Source organism: Geotrypetes seraphini, chromosome 2 (genome assembly GCF_902459505.1).
Source record: "Geotrypetes seraphini chromosome 2, aGeoSer1.1, whole genome shotgun sequence".
Classification (NCBI taxonomy): Eukaryota; Metazoa; Chordata; class Amphibia; order Gymnophiona; family Dermophiidae; genus Geotrypetes; species Geotrypetes seraphini.
This window is the reverse complement of record NC_047085.1, coordinates 138,697,635-138,714,437: the sequence shown is the minus strand read 5'-3', so window position 1 is coordinate 138,714,437 and position 16,803 is coordinate 138,697,635. Positions and strand designations below refer to the sequence as shown.

At 38.6% G+C, this 16,803-nt stretch overlaps 1 protein-coding gene across 8 annotated transcripts in view; it reads right to left on the bottom strand.

Moving 5' to 3' along the window:
- Window positions 1-16,803, bottom strand: part of OSBPL1A (oxysterol binding protein like 1A) — a 319,072-nt gene that overhangs the window by 262,579 nt on the left and 39,690 nt on the right. For 6 of the 8 annotated variants that reach the window (XM_033933855.1, XM_033933854.1, XM_033933859.1 and 3 more), the window contains 6 exons: window positions 15,371-15,515; window positions 10,363-10,430; window positions 10,227-10,271; window positions 5,923-5,996; window positions 5,746-5,809; window positions 2,432-2,530 (listed from right to left, as the gene is read on the bottom strand). In XM_033933855.1, the coding sequence (XP_033789746.1) occupies window positions 2,432-2,530; window positions 5,746-5,809; window positions 5,923-5,996; window positions 10,227-10,271; window positions 10,363-10,430; window positions 15,371-15,515 (495 nt within the window). The remainder of the gene's footprint in view (window positions 1-2,431; window positions 2,531-5,745; window positions 5,810-5,922; window positions 5,997-10,226; window positions 10,272-10,362; window positions 10,431-15,370; window positions 15,516-16,803) is intronic. The other 2 variants (XM_033933860.1, XM_033933862.1) reach the window with 2 other exon arrangements.

Below are 16,803 nucleotides of genomic sequence, written 5' to 3'. Positions count from 1 at the left end.
ACATAAAAAAGCAAGTGGAACTGTAGTTGGAAGAGGACATGGATAGGCTAGGGGCAAGAGCAATAAGAAAAGAGAGCCTGGATTAGGGAGTAGAGACTTTTCTGCTCTGCTTCAGTCTCACGCCCTCTTCTCTTTCCTGCAGGCTGCATGGGAAGGAGATGCTGAAACAGAACACCCTCCACTTCCTTTTTTATACTGAAAAACAGGGAACTGTATTCTAGGCTAATCCCCCAGAAATCAAGTCTGAATTAACCTCTCCTTACGCTTGTGTGAGATTTTCTGGAGTAAATCTTATATTTTCTGGAGTAAATCTATTTCCTACTGTATGCATTTGTGCTTTAACCAGTTTTTATATCTTGAACATAGTAAATGTCAGCAGATATAAATAATAATAATAATAACAACAGCTTATATACCGCAATACCGTGAAGTTCTATGCGGTTTACAGAAGATTAAGCAAAGGTAACAAATTGATTGACTTTAAGAGGGGAGAAAGAAAGAGAATAGGGCAGGAAATTCATTGTTGAGGAGAGAGTGATCAAGAGGACAAGTTAATCGCTATAGAGGGGAGAGAGAAGAGAGGATCAGTTGTCTAGGTGCTTTATGAACAAGTGTGATTTTAGACGTTTCCTAAATTCCTCATAAGTAGTGGGCGAAAGCATTTGTTCTAGGTCTTTACCCCATGATGCTGCTTGGTGTGAGAGAAGGTGTTCATGGTGTTTTTTCAGTTTACAACTTCTCACTGACGTCAGAGGAGGAGCAGGACTGCGGCAGAGAGAAAACAACTCAGACGACGTATGGCAGCTTGCAAAGATCGCTAGAGCCAGTGATCTTCTGTAGGGCAGGTGCTGAAATTAGGTAAATTGAATACGCGGGCCTTCAGGGGGGTGCAAGACATTCAGGGGAGGGGGCCCTGGTGTAGAAGTACATGGAGGGAGATAGGGAAGGGGGGTTCAAAGAGACGTGCATATGCTGGACTTCTGGGGGAAGAAATAAGGGGTCTAAAAACAGAGGAGAGGGAGAGAGATGATGGACATTGGGATTTAGGGATGAAAGTTACAGAAAGGGAGAGATGCTGGATGAAAGGGTAGTTGAGAAAAGGTGGATCTGTAGATGGAGATGAAAAAAAGGAAAGATGCCAGACCTCCAGGGGAGGGGAGGGAAGGGAAACGGAAGGGGAGGGCAGAGATGGCAGATGGATGGTTAGCATGGAGAAAGAAGAAAGAAGGAGACCCTGGCAAGCAAGTTATCAGAAGACAACCAGAGCCTGGGACCAACAAGATTTGAACAATGACCAGACAACAAAAGGTAGAAAAAATAATTTTATTTTCTGTTTTGTGATTACAATGTGTCAGATTTGAAACGTATATCCTGTCAGAGCTTTTGTTAGACCACAAACGTGAGCTAGGATTTAACAGAGAGAGGAAAAGTCTTTTTTGTTTGTTTATTTTGTTTACACCAAAGCGCCAATGTGGTTAGGAGAAGGCAAAGGGGGTGAAGAGGCTATAAAATAAACCCACCAGGATGTTTAAAAAAACACCCAATTGGGCAGGAAAATCGAATCGAAAAATTGATTCAGTAGGCTGAATCGAATCGAATTTTTTTTTCCTGAATCGGGCAGCACTAGTATCAGATTTGAAATATGTATCATGATAGAGCTGGTGTTAGACATAACTGGGGACCACAAAGCCCAGGCCGTGCTTCTTTAGATTCCACCTGGCATAGGGATCTTTGATCAGGGGGTAGTTGCCCTAGTTGCACTCTCCTAATACTATTCCTGTCAGCATGATTTTTCTGTGGAGCATTCTGTAATAATTTGGCTTATTCAGTTTTCTCAATAGTGGAGGGGAGACAGGGGTTTTGTTTATCTTTGCCTTGTATTATTTGTGTTTATAAAATGACAATTGTACAGAATATTGTTTCTTTTTATACTTTAATAAAATAAGTTTAATATAAAATAACAACTATTCGAGGCTTGTACAGATGGGATCAGATGGTTTAAGGAGTTGGGGGCCAAGCTCGCGGGGATGGGGGTCAAATTTTTTCCCGGTCATTCTCTATTTTGAACAATTCAAATTTACTTAAGTAAACTGCTTTGAGCTCTCCTTTAAGTCATAAGCTAGTTCAGTGTTCCTAAATCAAATCCTCAAAACCTGGTCTGGGTTTTCAAGATTTCCACAATGACTGTGCATGACTGAAAGAATACAAATCTCATGTACAGTCAACTTAGAAATTTTGATAATCAAGGAGGGTTGCAAACCTCAAGGACTGGATTTGGAAAACTTTAAACTAGCTAACTTTGTTTCATTAAAATAGCATGAAGTTTCAGCTTCAGCATGCATAAATAGTATTACAAATAGAATAGATATTTTACACAGGGTACAAAATGTCAGGAAAATATATACAGTATATATATATATATATATATTACCTCTCTAGTCTGATCTTTGTTTTTAGGAAGAACTTTGAAGCTGTGAAGACTGTCATCAAAACATTTAATGGAGAAAAGGCTGCTATCACTGGGTTTCACCTTGGAGAAAACAAAATGTAAATAAGGAACATTAATTGCACCAACTCTAAAAAGGTCCTTGTGCCTCCAAAGAAAAATATGAAAAAACAAATAAATACTACAGAGAGATCAGTATAGCCACCAATTTTTAGAAATTAGTTTAAGAAGAGATAAGCAAAATTAGAATATGAGATAATTAGAGAACAGCAAAGAGAAACTGTCTCTAAAAAAATACACAAGTTAAACTGTTTCAAGAGTAGTAGCATCAAGTACGTCGCATTCAACTAGATCAGGGGTGAGAAAATTTCATTTACAGAGGGCTGCAATAGTACTGTCCCTAGCGGGATGAAACATTACATAACATTGGAACCAAAAATTCAGACAGAGCTCCTCAGATCTTTTGTGATAAATAAGTGAAAATTCCTACCCTCTGTTTCCTACCCGCCAACCAGTTTCTGATCCTTCTATGTACGTCTCCTTCCACCCCATGGCTCTTCAGTTTCCAGAGTAGGCGCTCATGGGGCACCTTATCAAAGGCTTTTTGGAAATCTAGATATATGATGTCTATGGGGTCTTCTTTGTCCATCCGTTTGTTAATTCCTTTGAAGAAATGCAATATGGTCGTTAGGCACGATCTCCCCTTGCAGAAACCATGTTGGCTGGTTATCAGAAGTTCGTTTCTTTCAAAATGTTCATCGATGTTTTCTTTTATCAGTGCTTCCGCCATTTTCCCGGGAACCGAGGTCAGACTCACCGGTCTGTAGTTTCCCGGGTTACCTTTCGATCACTTTTTAAAGATGGGCATAACGTTGGCTATCTTCCAGTCCTCTGGGATCATGCCTGTTTTCAGGGATAGATTGCAAATTTGCTGCAGTAGTTCCGCTATCTCCTCCTTTAATTCCTTCAGAACCCTTGGATGGATTCCGTCCAGACACAGGGATTTGTCAGTTTTTAGTTTTTCTATCTGCCTGTGTACATCTTCAAGGCTCACTTCCATGGATGTTAATTTTTCTCCTCGATTTCCATTGAAGAATTGCTCAGGTTCCGGTATGTTGGATGTGTCTTCTTTTGTAAATACAGACAAAAAGAACACGTTAAGTCTCTCTGCCACTTCTTTACAATCCTGAAAAAAATCCAGACATTTGGCAATCCTAGCCTCCTGACTCCCGAGTACTACTACTACTTATCACTTATATAGCGCTGAAAGGCGTACACAGCGCTATACATTATGTCATTTATAGACAGTCCATGCTCAGAAGAGTTTACAATCTAACTTGGACAGGCAGACATGACATATAGGGTTAGGGGATGCTAAACCCAAGGTGAGAAGAGTTAGGAGTCAAAAGCACTCTCAAAGAAGTGGGCTTTTAACTGAGCCTGCCATAGGGATTCAGGCAGCTTGTTCCAAGTATACGGCACAGCAAGTTGAGTTTTCAGGATTTCCCCAATGAATATGCATGAGACCTATGTGCATGCACTGCTTTCAATGCATATTCATTGGGGGAAATCCTGCAAACCCGACTGGATTGCGGGGTTCATAGACAACCCCGCGAAAGACAAAGGCGTGCGCCGACAACTGAGCGCAAGACGGAGGCGCGCGCCGAAGAAAATTACAGTTTTTAGGGGCTCCGACGGGGGGTTTTGTTGGGGAGCCCCCCCCAGTTTACTTAATAGAGATCGCGCCGGCGTTGTGGGGGGTTTGGGGGGTTGTAACCCTCCACATTTTACTGTAAACTTAACTTTTTCCCTAAAAACAGGGAAAAAGGGAAGTTTTCAGTAAAATGTGGGGGGGGGTAAGGTAGAAGAGACAGAATTGGCAGTTGGAGAAGGGCACAGATAGGAGGGATTTACCAGTTGAGCGGAGCTCACCGGGGGGTGGGGGGGGGAGGGAGAGCACAGGAGGAGATAAGCTAAGAGATAGTGAGGGACAGCTGGGTGAGTGCATTTGTAGGTTAGTCAGAGGAGTTTGAATTGTATTCGGAAATGGATGGGAAGCCCAATGAAGTGACTTTAGGAGAGAGGTAATGTGAGTATAGCAGCTCTTCCAGAATGTGAGTCGTGCAGCTGAATTCTGGACAGACTGGAAGGGAGCGACACGGCAAAGTGGAAGGCCTGAGAGTAGCAAGTTGCAGTAGTCAAAGCACAAAGTGATGAGGGCGTGGATAAGTACATCTGAGAGGGCCCCCTAAGTTTTTGGGCTCAAGGCACATGCCAAGTTTACCTATGCCTTACTACAGCTATTCGTTTGATTTTTAATCTGAAAAAACACGATCATATCAGTGCATATTATCAAAAGCTTTACTGGCTACCGTTTGAGACTAGAGTGTTATTTAAATTTGGATGCATTTGTTTTAAAGTTTTATTTGGCTTAGCGCCGGCTTACCTTGTTTCTCATTTTAGTTTTTTTATTTCTAAGAAAAATATTCGTAGATCTGGTTGGTTTTATTTTCCTTCAGCAAATGCATGTTACAAAAATTTTTTGGATAGGACCTTAGCATTCCAAGAAGGATTAATAAATTCATGTTTGAATCTTCTTGTTTCTCCATTTCTTACTTACTATCAATTTCAAAAAGATCTTAAAATCCACTTATTTAAACAATATAATATACATTACTGATTTTCATATTATCATGTACTTATAATGTACTTTTAATCTTTTTATCTATACTTAGTTTATAATGTGGTTTTTTTATTCATTAGTTTTAATGCTTGTATTAGTTACTTAGAATTTTATTATGTATGATATTATTATATTGTATGCTGAATACCTATTATGTAAACCGCTATGAACTGCTGGTTAGACGGTATATAAAAATAAATTATACTACTATTTATTATTTCTGTAACGCTGAAAGGCGTACGCAGCACTGTACATTCTAACACACAATAGACAGTCCCTGCTCAGAAGAGCTTACAATCTAATTTAGACAGGCCATTTCAGGGTTGGGGATATTATTGTGGGTATAGGTATCTGACAGCAGTGAGTGGTAGTTAAGAGTTGAAAGCAGTTTCAAAAAAGTGGGCCTTTAGCTTGGATTTGAACACCGCCAGGGACAGAGCACAACATATTGATTCAGCTCTGCATACATTAAATAATTACAGGATAAAGCAGCTGTAAAACGTTCCACTTTCACTACCTTTTTCATTGTGTTGCCTTCAGTGCCCACACCAACTCTGGTAGAGGGCAATGTAATAAGATCTCTTTAAAAGATCAAAAAGACTGATCACCACCTTACCGTGTAAACAGCTTGGGTTAGGTGCTTGCAGCCTTGGCGATGATCATTGTACAATGCGTCAGATCTTTATGAAAAGAAAAAAAAAGTACAGTAAAAAAATGGGAAAGTTATTTCACATATCGGTTTTTCTAGTGTCTAGGCTTCAAGAACTAAGTGAGATGACAGAAATGTACTCACTGTTTCTGAAACCAAGAAAGAACGCCGTGATCTAAGACCACCCAGCACAGTTTCCATCCAAAAAAACGGGAACTCTAGGAAAGAGAACATGGTCTTAGGCTTTTCATAAATCAGGCATTTATATTTCAACATAGAGCAATCCCCATTGACATAAAACCTGCTTGCTGTCACAGATCTATTACAACCAGTAGTATGATGAATGTAGACTAACACTTTTCATATTCTAATGCATTTTGAATTGTATCATTGACATAGCAGGTAGAAGTTTATTTTACTGAATTGCATACATGCCATACTCTGCACTTTCAAAGGGAAAAGTAATTGTAGAAATGCTCAAATACAGTGATTGGACACAGGCGGAATTTAATTTTTATGGGCTTCATGGCAATTTCATGGAAATGGTCACAAAGGGTATGTAGCCTTATACAGTCAATATTTTTGATTTCTTATTTTTGGATTATTTCTATAATTGTTCTTTCATACTAAAAATATAGCATTAAGTTGGGGAGTCCAGTGAAAAACTCTTAATGCAATTTAAGCTGTATGGTTTAGCATTTGGGATTGCCCTCAGATTCACATGCCAACATATTGAAATGTGTCCATAAAGTCCTATGCATAATTGAGTATGGGATGCAACTCCCAGTAGAATAGGGGTTCATGTATCTGTTCCTTTTTTGTGTAAAGCACATTTAATTGTTAAGTGGTATATCTTACTATAGTGGATACAATAAACCCCAACATTGATTCAATAGTGTAACCAGATACATGAACTTTTGAGAATGGGGAAAGAACTTCAGTATATACAATGGAGAAACAGAAAAAAAAATTCCTTAAAATCTGGAGCTTTTATATAAGCACTAACATTGCGGGTTTGATCAGCCTTATTGAAAAACTTGGACATTTAACAGTTACTTACATTCTAGAGGTTATGATATTTGACTTTGGGCTGGAGATCAGAATATTCAGATTTTATAGTACATAGGGAAAGGGTTTTATGGGAGGGATAGGTATTAGGGCGGAAGAGTAGGGAAAAGACAACTAACTGTTATTCATGCCTGAATTGTGTATTTGAATTGCAATTTGCCTGCTGTATTTCTATTGAAATATTTTTTCAATAAAAATGTTTGAATCTAAATTATACTTTTTAGACAACAGAACATGAAAAACCTGTAACAATCTTCAAATGCTTATTAGGCCTTGCAAGTTTAATGAGAATCTGAACAATAATTTTTGTTGGGAGTTGAATGTGTCTTGCATTTAAAAAAAATTAAATGCACTACATTCATTTCTAAGGCATATGTTTGAATTATGAAATTTGGCACATTTAAAAAATTACTTTTCCACTTTAAGCAATTCCTTTCTCAAAGTATTCAGAAAAGGAGCTCCTCCTTGGAAAGTGAAGCACAGTTACTTACCTGTAACAGGTGTTATCCGTGTTATCCAGGAACAGCAGGCAGAGATTCTCACACATCCATGGAGCCCAGTACAGACAGTGCTAACATCTACTTTCACTTTAAGTTTTTAGCGAAGCTTCAAGATTGCCTGCACCATGAATGCACGAGTGCCTTCCCGCCCAACACTGGCTCACGTGGTTGTCAGTTCTATGCTGAAGATGCCAACTAGGGGAGGTGGGTAGGATGTGAGAATATCTGCCTGCTGTCCCTGGATAACACCTGTTACAGGTAAGTAACTGTGCTTTATTCCAGGACAAGCAGGCAGCATATTCTCACAGATGGACTCCCTAGCTTAACTGAAAGGGATGGAGGGAGAGTGGGCCTCTAAATAAAGAATAAATGGTGCAGTACCACTGAATTAACTTGGATATATCATGTGATATGAGTATGTATACAGTAATGGAAGGAGAAGGAAAGTGGTGAACTAGTTAACTGGTACAAAAAAATGTGCTCAATAAGAGCAAAAGGCAAATACTGTAATCCAGTAAAGCCATCATTGATTGAGGTTGTTAAATGTAACCTGAGCTCATAGTAGAAGCCAAATGCAAACACAGGAGAGCAAGATGTTATGAAGACCCAGATAGAATGTCTAGTTGGGTTCTGGAATGTGGGATGTCTAAGGATGGAAAAGAAACAGGTTATGTGAAGCCCTGAGTGGCTTAGGTCGTTGTATAGGGAACGGGCTGACTGGGGGTTAGGAAGTTGCCAGCAGTGTTCCCCTAGGGATTAACCTGAGAGCTCTGGTATCTCTTCTGTAAGGTGAATACAGGTCAGTGTTCTAGGTTCACAGACTCAAACAGGAAAAGTAGAAGAGGTAATTTCCAAGATAGGAAATGAAAGTAAAAAAGAACAGAGGTAATCCCTGAATGCTCAGGGAGAGTGTTATGGCTGAAAGGCAGTATTGGAGGAACTGATAGCAGTGAGTTGAAGTGTGAGACAAAAAAATCTAACCTCAAGTTCTACTGAGATATGCAGGAAAGATAGTGGAAATCATCATAAATTATAAAATTACGGAACACAAAGACAAACATAACTTAATGAGTCAGAGTCCGCATGGGTTCAGCCAAAGGAAGTCTTGCCTCACCAATCTGCTTCATTTCTTTGAAGGTGTAAATAAACATGAAGATAAAGGTGAGTCGATTGACATAGTATGTCTAGACTTTCAGAAATGTTTCAACAAAATTCCTCATGAGACACTCCTGAGGAAATTAAAGAGTAATGGGCTAGGAGGCAATGTTCTCTTGTGGATTAGGAACTGGCTATTAGACAAATGGCCATTTTATTTTTTCAATGGAGGAAAGTGAATAGTGGATTCCCGCAGGAATCAGTACTGGGATTGGTACTATTTAACACATTTATAAATGATCTGGAAATTGGAACAATACAATAAGGTGATTAAATCTGCAGATGATACAACACTATTCAAAGTTGTTAAAACTAATGTAAAATGATGTACATTGGGAAGAATAATCCAAATCATAGTTACATGGTGCTAGGGACCACTTTAGGGGTTAGCATCCAAGGGAAAAGATCTAGGTGTCATCAGACAATACACTGAAACCTGCCATCCAATGTGCAGCAGCAGCCAAGAAACAGATAGGATGCTAGGAATTATTAGAAAAGGGATGGTAAAGACAGGGGAGGGTCATTAAGGTGGGCAGACTAGATGGGCCGTGGCCCTTATCTGCCGTCTATTTCTATGTTTCTATGTAAGCATTATAATAATCTTGGTATCACTTCAGTGTGACCTCACCTTGAGTATTACATTCAATTCTGGCCATAGTTTCTCAAAAAAGATATAGTAGAATTAGAAAAGCTTCAAAGAAGAGTTACCAAGATGATAAAGGGGATGGAACTCCTCTCGGATGAGGAAAGCATAAAGAGGTTAGGGCTCTTCAGCTTGGAAAATACAGCTGAGAGAAGATATGATTGAGGTCTACAAAATCCTGAGTGGCATAGAATGAATACAAGTGAATTGGGGGTTTTTTAACTATCAAAAATTACAAAAACTAGCACTCGATGAAGTTTCAGGGAAATATTTTTGAAACCAATAGGAAGAAATATTTTTTCATTCAGAGAATAGTTAAGCCAGAGGATATGGTAATAGTGGTTCATTTAGATGGGTTTTTAAAAGGTTTGGACAAGTTCCTGCAGGAAAAGTCCATAGTCTGCCATCGAGACAAACATGGTTGAAGCCACTGCTTGCCCTGGAATCAATGGCATGGAATGCTGCAACTATTTGGGTTTTTGTTAGATACTTGGGAATTGAATTGGCAACTGTGGAAACACGATACTGGGCTAGATAGACTATTGGTCTGACACAGTATGTTTTTAAATATAGTTTTGTGATGAGATAACCATAAGCAATAGCCTGCAAGACCCTTGGGGAAGGGGAAGACAACTGAAAAGCAAAGGAAGCTTGGGTATATCGCTATGCAAAGGCATTTAGAACCACACAAATGACATAGAAACATGACGGCAGACAAAGGCCAAATGGTCCATCTAGTCTGCCCATCCGCAGTAACCATTCTCTCTTTCTCTCTCCGAGATCCCACGAGCCAGAGAATTATCTGGTTTGGCTTCTTGATTTCCTAAGAAGAAAGGGAACTGATGTGGCAAGTGAAACCATGCATACTTGCTCAGCTGGTTTGACTTACAATCATGGCTGCTGGTTCTATGAAACTTAACTCTCAATCACTATTGTTTATTTCAAGTTTTCCAAAGAGCTTTGCACTATTTAACACTATTTTCTTTGAAAAGGCACTCAGCTTCCTTTGCACCAACAGGAATATTATACCACTGAAAATGATTTTAGCACTAAAATCAGAAGCAAAGGAAAAAATAAAATACCTTACGGAGAGGACCTTCAAACCGCTGTAAACATTTATTTATATTCTGTATAAAGAAAAAAAAATGGCAATTACAATAAAGGCAACTGAAGTGTTTACTCCTCAGACTCTATGTAGTGTTATTAAATTCCACCTACCCTACTGATATTTCCTCGAAGAATCTGCTTCATATCTATACTTTGTGCTAGATCAAGTGGCGTCTGATCTGTTAAGAAAGATTCAAAGCAATATGTAATGCAACAGAGACATATTTGACCTGGTATTTACTTTTTTTCTGTTGAGTGAAAACTGAATACTATGTAGAAGGGTTAAATATTTGTCTGCATTCTGAATGCAAAAAAACTGCAACTTAAATGCAAAATAATTTAAATATACTAAAATGTAGACAGTCAAAAGTTCCAATTAGATTCCATTTAGCATAATCTTATAAATTAAGAGTGTCCCGAGACATAGGTGGCAACCCTCCCCCACCCTCTTCTCAACCCCCCACTCCTTTCCTGACCCCCCTTCCCTTTTCAATTTTCTGGGCGCAAGTAACATCATGAACTTTCTGCCTGCTTCATGTCAGCTATCCCTCCGACGTCACTTCCTAGGCATGGGGTCTGGAAGTGATGTCAGAGATGCGACACCGACACAGGCAGCAAGTTAATAATGCTGCTCATGCAGGGAAAATTAAAAAGGTACAAGTGAAGGGGTGAATGCACGTAGTGGGGGGGGGGAGGGTTGGGAAGGAGCAGGGGGGGCAGAGAGGAGGATGGGTGCTGGCGACCCTATCAAGACTGCACCCGGGGTGGATTGTCCCCCGTTGCTACGCCACTGAATGTACCTGAATATTTCACCTTAAACAGCCACAGAAAAAGGAACGAGTCAAAACCAAATGATGAATATTTTTAATGAGTCTCTAAATTACTAACCTTGAGTGATCATGACAGAACTAAAAGCCTTATATTTGCCAAGCAATTTTTATGTCAGAAGCCTTCCTTAACAGGTATGTCTGACAACCAAGGACCTCCTTCCCCACCCCGAAAAGATCTTTAGTGTATTTCATCTCCTTCCTCCTCCTTTTTTTACAATGGGGAGGAGGAAGAAAATACCAGATGCCAGAAACAAATTCTCCAATGCTATGTGATGCAAAGAATCAAACCTCCCTCTACATTAGAAGACTATTTCTACTAGATCCCGTATTTCTCCACTGAACTCTCCACTATACTATAACTATGGCAGGAGATTAAAAAGATATTGCCAGGTAGGTGATCGTATAGGTTCATATGTAGATATTATGCACCATAAATCTGTAGCTTAGGTCAGTCATACATTTTGGTTTTTTTTGAAGGGGAAGAAAGCCAGGATTCATTCAGATTGGACCTCTCATCCTCTGACCTTTGAAAATGCAAAATTTGAAAAAGAAGAGAGTAACCAAATCCTTAATTTTTTTTCCATAATACCCAAGACAAGGTTTTGCTAATATCAATCAAAATGGAGAGAAATCAAAACACATGAAAATATACAATGGGACTTATTAAAAAAAAAAAAAAAGAGACAAGACGTCCAAAAGTCAGCATAATCCAGCACTTGTATGTCATACTAGTCAAAAAGTCCAAGTGAGCATTCTCAAAACAGACTTTCTAGAAATCTTTCTGGTTGTTTTGTCCCCAGTGCATCCAAATCTTAAGGGGGTGTGTTTTGGGCGGGCTTAGACTCAGACGCTTGTCAGTCATAAACCTTTAACAAAAGGTCTTGGGCTTTTTTTTAGATGACTAGAGCTAGACCCGTTTAAAAGCATCTAAATATTAAAAAGGTGCCAAACTGACCAGATGACCACTGGAGGGATTAAGACACGACTCCCTCCTTACTCACCCAGTGGTCAGTTATCCCCTCCTACCACCCAAATATGTTTAAAAAACAAAAAAAACAAAAAACAAACCCAGTACATTCTAATCTGTATTACCGGGGGGGTGCTGAAAAGTTCTCAGCAGCTTCAGATGTTGAGCCCAGAGGGGTTCTTCTAAGTACTATAGTGAATTTCAACTTAAAAGTTCCAGGTACAGATGTCACCATATCTTGCTTATATGGTGAGTCCTCAAAAACCTACTGTACCTACATTAAGATGTCACCTGAAGGCATAAGGGCTATTGTTGTGGTGTACAGGTGGGTATAGTAAGTTTTGGGTGAGTTTTGGAGAGTTCATCATACAAGATATAGTGACACCTGTATCTGGGAATTTTAATGTGGAATTCACTACAGTACATCTTAGAAGTGCCCTTCTGCTATGCTCAGCTGTCTGAACAGTTTGCTAAGAATGCAGGCTGCCAAGACAAAAGCTTGCTTTTGTGCATTTTTCACATGGACGTATTTATATTCAAGGCTAGCCCAAAAAGATAGACATACCAAGGACCAAAACATCTAGATAGGTCATTAAAAAAAAAAAAAAAAAAAAGACATCTTGCTGTTTTCAGAATGGACATTTTCTCTACTGGATTTCTGGACATCTTTCCCAAAACATCCAAACTCAGACTTAGACATCCTATCGAAAATGCCCCTCCATTTATCTCAAATCATATATTGTAAGGCCGATTCATGAGAAATTACAGCATCCTTTTCCTTCTAGTTCTGCCATCACCCTTAAAAATATTCCATATGAATGAATTCCTGAAGGTTTATCAGCACTCATCTTTCAGCACACTGATTTGCTTTACACACAACAATCATATTCTAAGAAAACTAACTCATTCAACAACTTGACTGTTTTTCACGTCATTTTTGCATGTCATGACATTATGCTGCCACGCTGCATTCAGCATGGGGCATTGGTAAAAAGGGTGGAGTGCTGACTTAAACACCCACTTTCCAAATGGTTGGTGAGTCAAAGTGGGGATGTTTTTGATTTATTTGCTAGTTAGTGATGTGTGGTTGAAGAAAGGATTGACAGTGCCCTTGATACAGCATATACTGCAAAACAGGGTCACTGTCGGGTCTGGTTAAAATTATTATTTCAATCAAGAGAGGCTTAGTTCTTCTATTTTTAAACCAGTATTTTGTAATTTCTTGAAACAGTGGGTGGAACTGTTATTGTCCCAGTGACAGCTATGAAGATAAGTACAGTGATATTTGAAGACTGTACACTGATTAATTGTGGAGTTTTTTTGTTTTATGTTGGGGTTTTTTTTTAAGAGACCAATGACTGTGCCTAGCCCCAATGAAGAACATTTATTGTGCTGAATTCAATGGGTGTAATAATTTCTGAGGTCTCTTCTTCCACATTTTTGAAGTGCCATTAATTGTAGAGGTCTTTGTCATAGCTGATTCAACTACTATATATATTGTTGATTTGACTGTTTGAAGATATAATAGTAGTTCTTATATTAAATTATTGTTTGTTATACCAAACATTTGGGGGAGGGGGTTTCTGGCACAAAACATACTGTATGCTTGTTTTAAAAGTAAAGCAATAAATTTCAGGAGTAGTGATAAATGCTGGGCTTGCAGACTGGTGCCAAGTACGAAGTACATTTTCACATATGCTATATTATTGAACCAATTTGAACTCTTACTCACAGTCTCAAATACAACATATTTTACCTATTGGGAGCTGTTACTGTATAGGCCTTTAATTCAGAAGTCACTTAAACTAGAACACCACCTATATGATATTATGATTTCAGTTGCCCTTAACCTGACTTTGCAACACTGGAAGCATTTAAATTATTTAACAAGCATATACAGTATGGTGGCGTATACTGTTTGGTTTATTGATATGAATCTACCATGAGTAAATGTTGCAATCTGTGTCATTAGTTGTCGATCATGGGTTGTTACAGGTTTAACAATTAATAAAAGCCTATAGGGATTTAAAAAAAATATCAAAGAAACAATAACTTACTTATAGCATGCATTCTGTGAGGATAGAATAGAAATCTTGACATCTTTTCTCTAGCACTGAAGATGCACATACATGCCAGTTCCTACCTGTCACTATTGCATAGGACCACGTTATTGCAGCCTTCATTAGAATTCAGTTCCTTGGGGAGGCGGGAATGTTTGTGAGGTTTTCTACTCCACTGTTCTCAAAGGACACCTGCTATAGCAGTGGTTCTCAACCCTGTCCTGGAGGACCATCAGCCATTCAGGTTTTTATGATAGCTCTAATGAATATGCATGGGGGTGACAGGCATGTAAATCTGCTCCATGCATATTCATTAGAGCTATCCTGAAAATATGACCGATGGTCCTCCAGGACAGGGTTGGGAACCACTGTGCTACAGATAAGTAATTCTATTTTCTTCAAGGACAAGCAAGACAATGAAATTTGTACACATGTAATTCCCTAGCTACAAGTATGTCTTAACAGAAAAAAAATGGTTCCTTATGTTTATTTTTCATAAAGTAACTGAAAATAAAATGAGTTGGGGGGGGGGATAATCCCCAACTAAAGTCTGGGGAGGAACTGTCCAGCCAAATCTGTCACATTCAAACTTTTTTTTTTTTTTTAAACTCAAATGCATAATTAATAGAAATTATTGTCAGAATATGTGGTGGTGAAAACACAGTTGTATGGTTGATTTAAAAAAGGTTTTGGAAAGGTCATAGAAGAAAAGTTAACCATTAACCCTTTCAGGACCAAGGGACATATTTGTCCCATAACTTTAAAATCCTATAAATTTTGATTGGGATAGTCTACAGTTCTAAATTTGATATGTACGGATTCCATATGATACTGCCTTTATGTAAACAAACTGGTTCCGACATTCATTCTTTAGCGTCGTTGCCAGATTGACGAGAAGATTCACTTGCCACACTGTCCATAAGCCAGAAGTGTGATTTTTTTAAATAAAAATAATGATATTTCACAAAAAAATCAATTTTTTGGCATCTGCAAGCCCTTTTTACCATAAAAATGTCGTCAAAACCACAAAAATTGGCCTACGATCCTTATGGTCCTGAAAGGGTTAAGGTGGGCTTAAAGAAACCCACTGTCTCTCTACTCTCTGGGTTTCTGCCAAATACTTGTGATCTGGATTGCCACGGTAGGAAATAGGATATGTGAACTGATGGTCTATCTCAGTATGGCATTTCTTATCTTGTTACAATTTACTGTCTCAAACGTCCAAAAGTGCTTTACATAAAGGATTCAGCCTGTTGACTTACTATTCTTATTCTTCATATTAGTGTTTGCTCCACTTTTTAAAAGCTTTAATGCACACTGCTTCTGGTCTCGATATGCTGCACAGTGTAATGGTGTATTCCCCATCTGATCGGTACAGTTAATGTCAGGCGGTTTGGTTTTCTTGAGCTGCATTCAACATATACAGAATTGAATTGGCTAAAAAATTAATATTCGTCTTAAGACACAGTTGGCTGCAATATTCCTGCAAAACCACCAATATTTAGAGAGAACATTTTTTTTTAGAAACCCTATGGGCTCCTTTTACTAAGGTGCGCTAGGGCTTTAACGCGCTACATTGCCACACACGCTAGACTTTAACACCAGCATTGAGCCGACGTTAGTTCTAGAAGCGTAGCGCGCAGTGTAACACTTTAGTAAAAGAAGCCCTATGATTAAAGTATCCCTTAAATATAGCCATGCTCAAAGACCAATATGAACTCTTGGGAACTGATTCACCAGGCCAGTTAAGTAATCCAGAACCATTCGCTGGATATTCAGATTTATCCTGTTAATGCCTGTTATTGTACATAACCAGTTAAGTTATTTTTATACTTTGAGACAAGATAGTACTGTGCAGAAAAACAGAAGCCACATCCAAGACCCTCCAAACATCACTATCTCAACCAGATAAAATGTTGTCTATCCAACAAGATGGCTAGACAATGTTGATTATGGTTAGTGGGGGGTGAGGAACAGGGAATTCAACATCAAAAAATTTAACAAGGTTACTCCTGAAGTTACCCAGACAAGCCCTTTTAATATTTGCCTCTTATTTTCTAGCCTTTAAGTTCATAGGTAATAGCAATTTTATGTATAAGATTTATATTATATTATTCGCTGTACCATTCTAGGAGGACCACAAATCAACATACAAATTCAAAAATACATAACAACAATAAACACAGGATCAAAAATAAAAACCTCATAATAACCAAATCTAAACACATTCACCTTAACTTCTTCTTACTTCCGAGCCAGATTCATTACTTTTACTCTTTATCATCACTAGTGCTGGTCAAGATGCCAAAAAGGCCTGCTGAAACAATACAGTTTTCAATTTTATTTTAAAGTCTTTTAGACGCCATACAGCAGGATCCAGATTATCAAACAATGAGCTGCATTCCAGTGGCCTTGCTTTGCAATCCATAGGTAGTGAATTCCAGAGGATCAGACCATCAGAACAGCTGTTGCTGTCCGTAATGCTCATACAGGCAGATGTTAAATGTAGAATTACTGCAATTACCAGAGTAATTTTACCTATTAAGGTGTTACCATAAATACCAGCATTATCATCTTGTAGCAAATTCTCTCATCAATAGGTAACCGATGCAAGGCCTGTAATGTAGAATTGTGTGTTCATCTTGAGACTGACCAGAGATCATTTGTGCTACAGCATTCTGTGCAATTTGCAGCG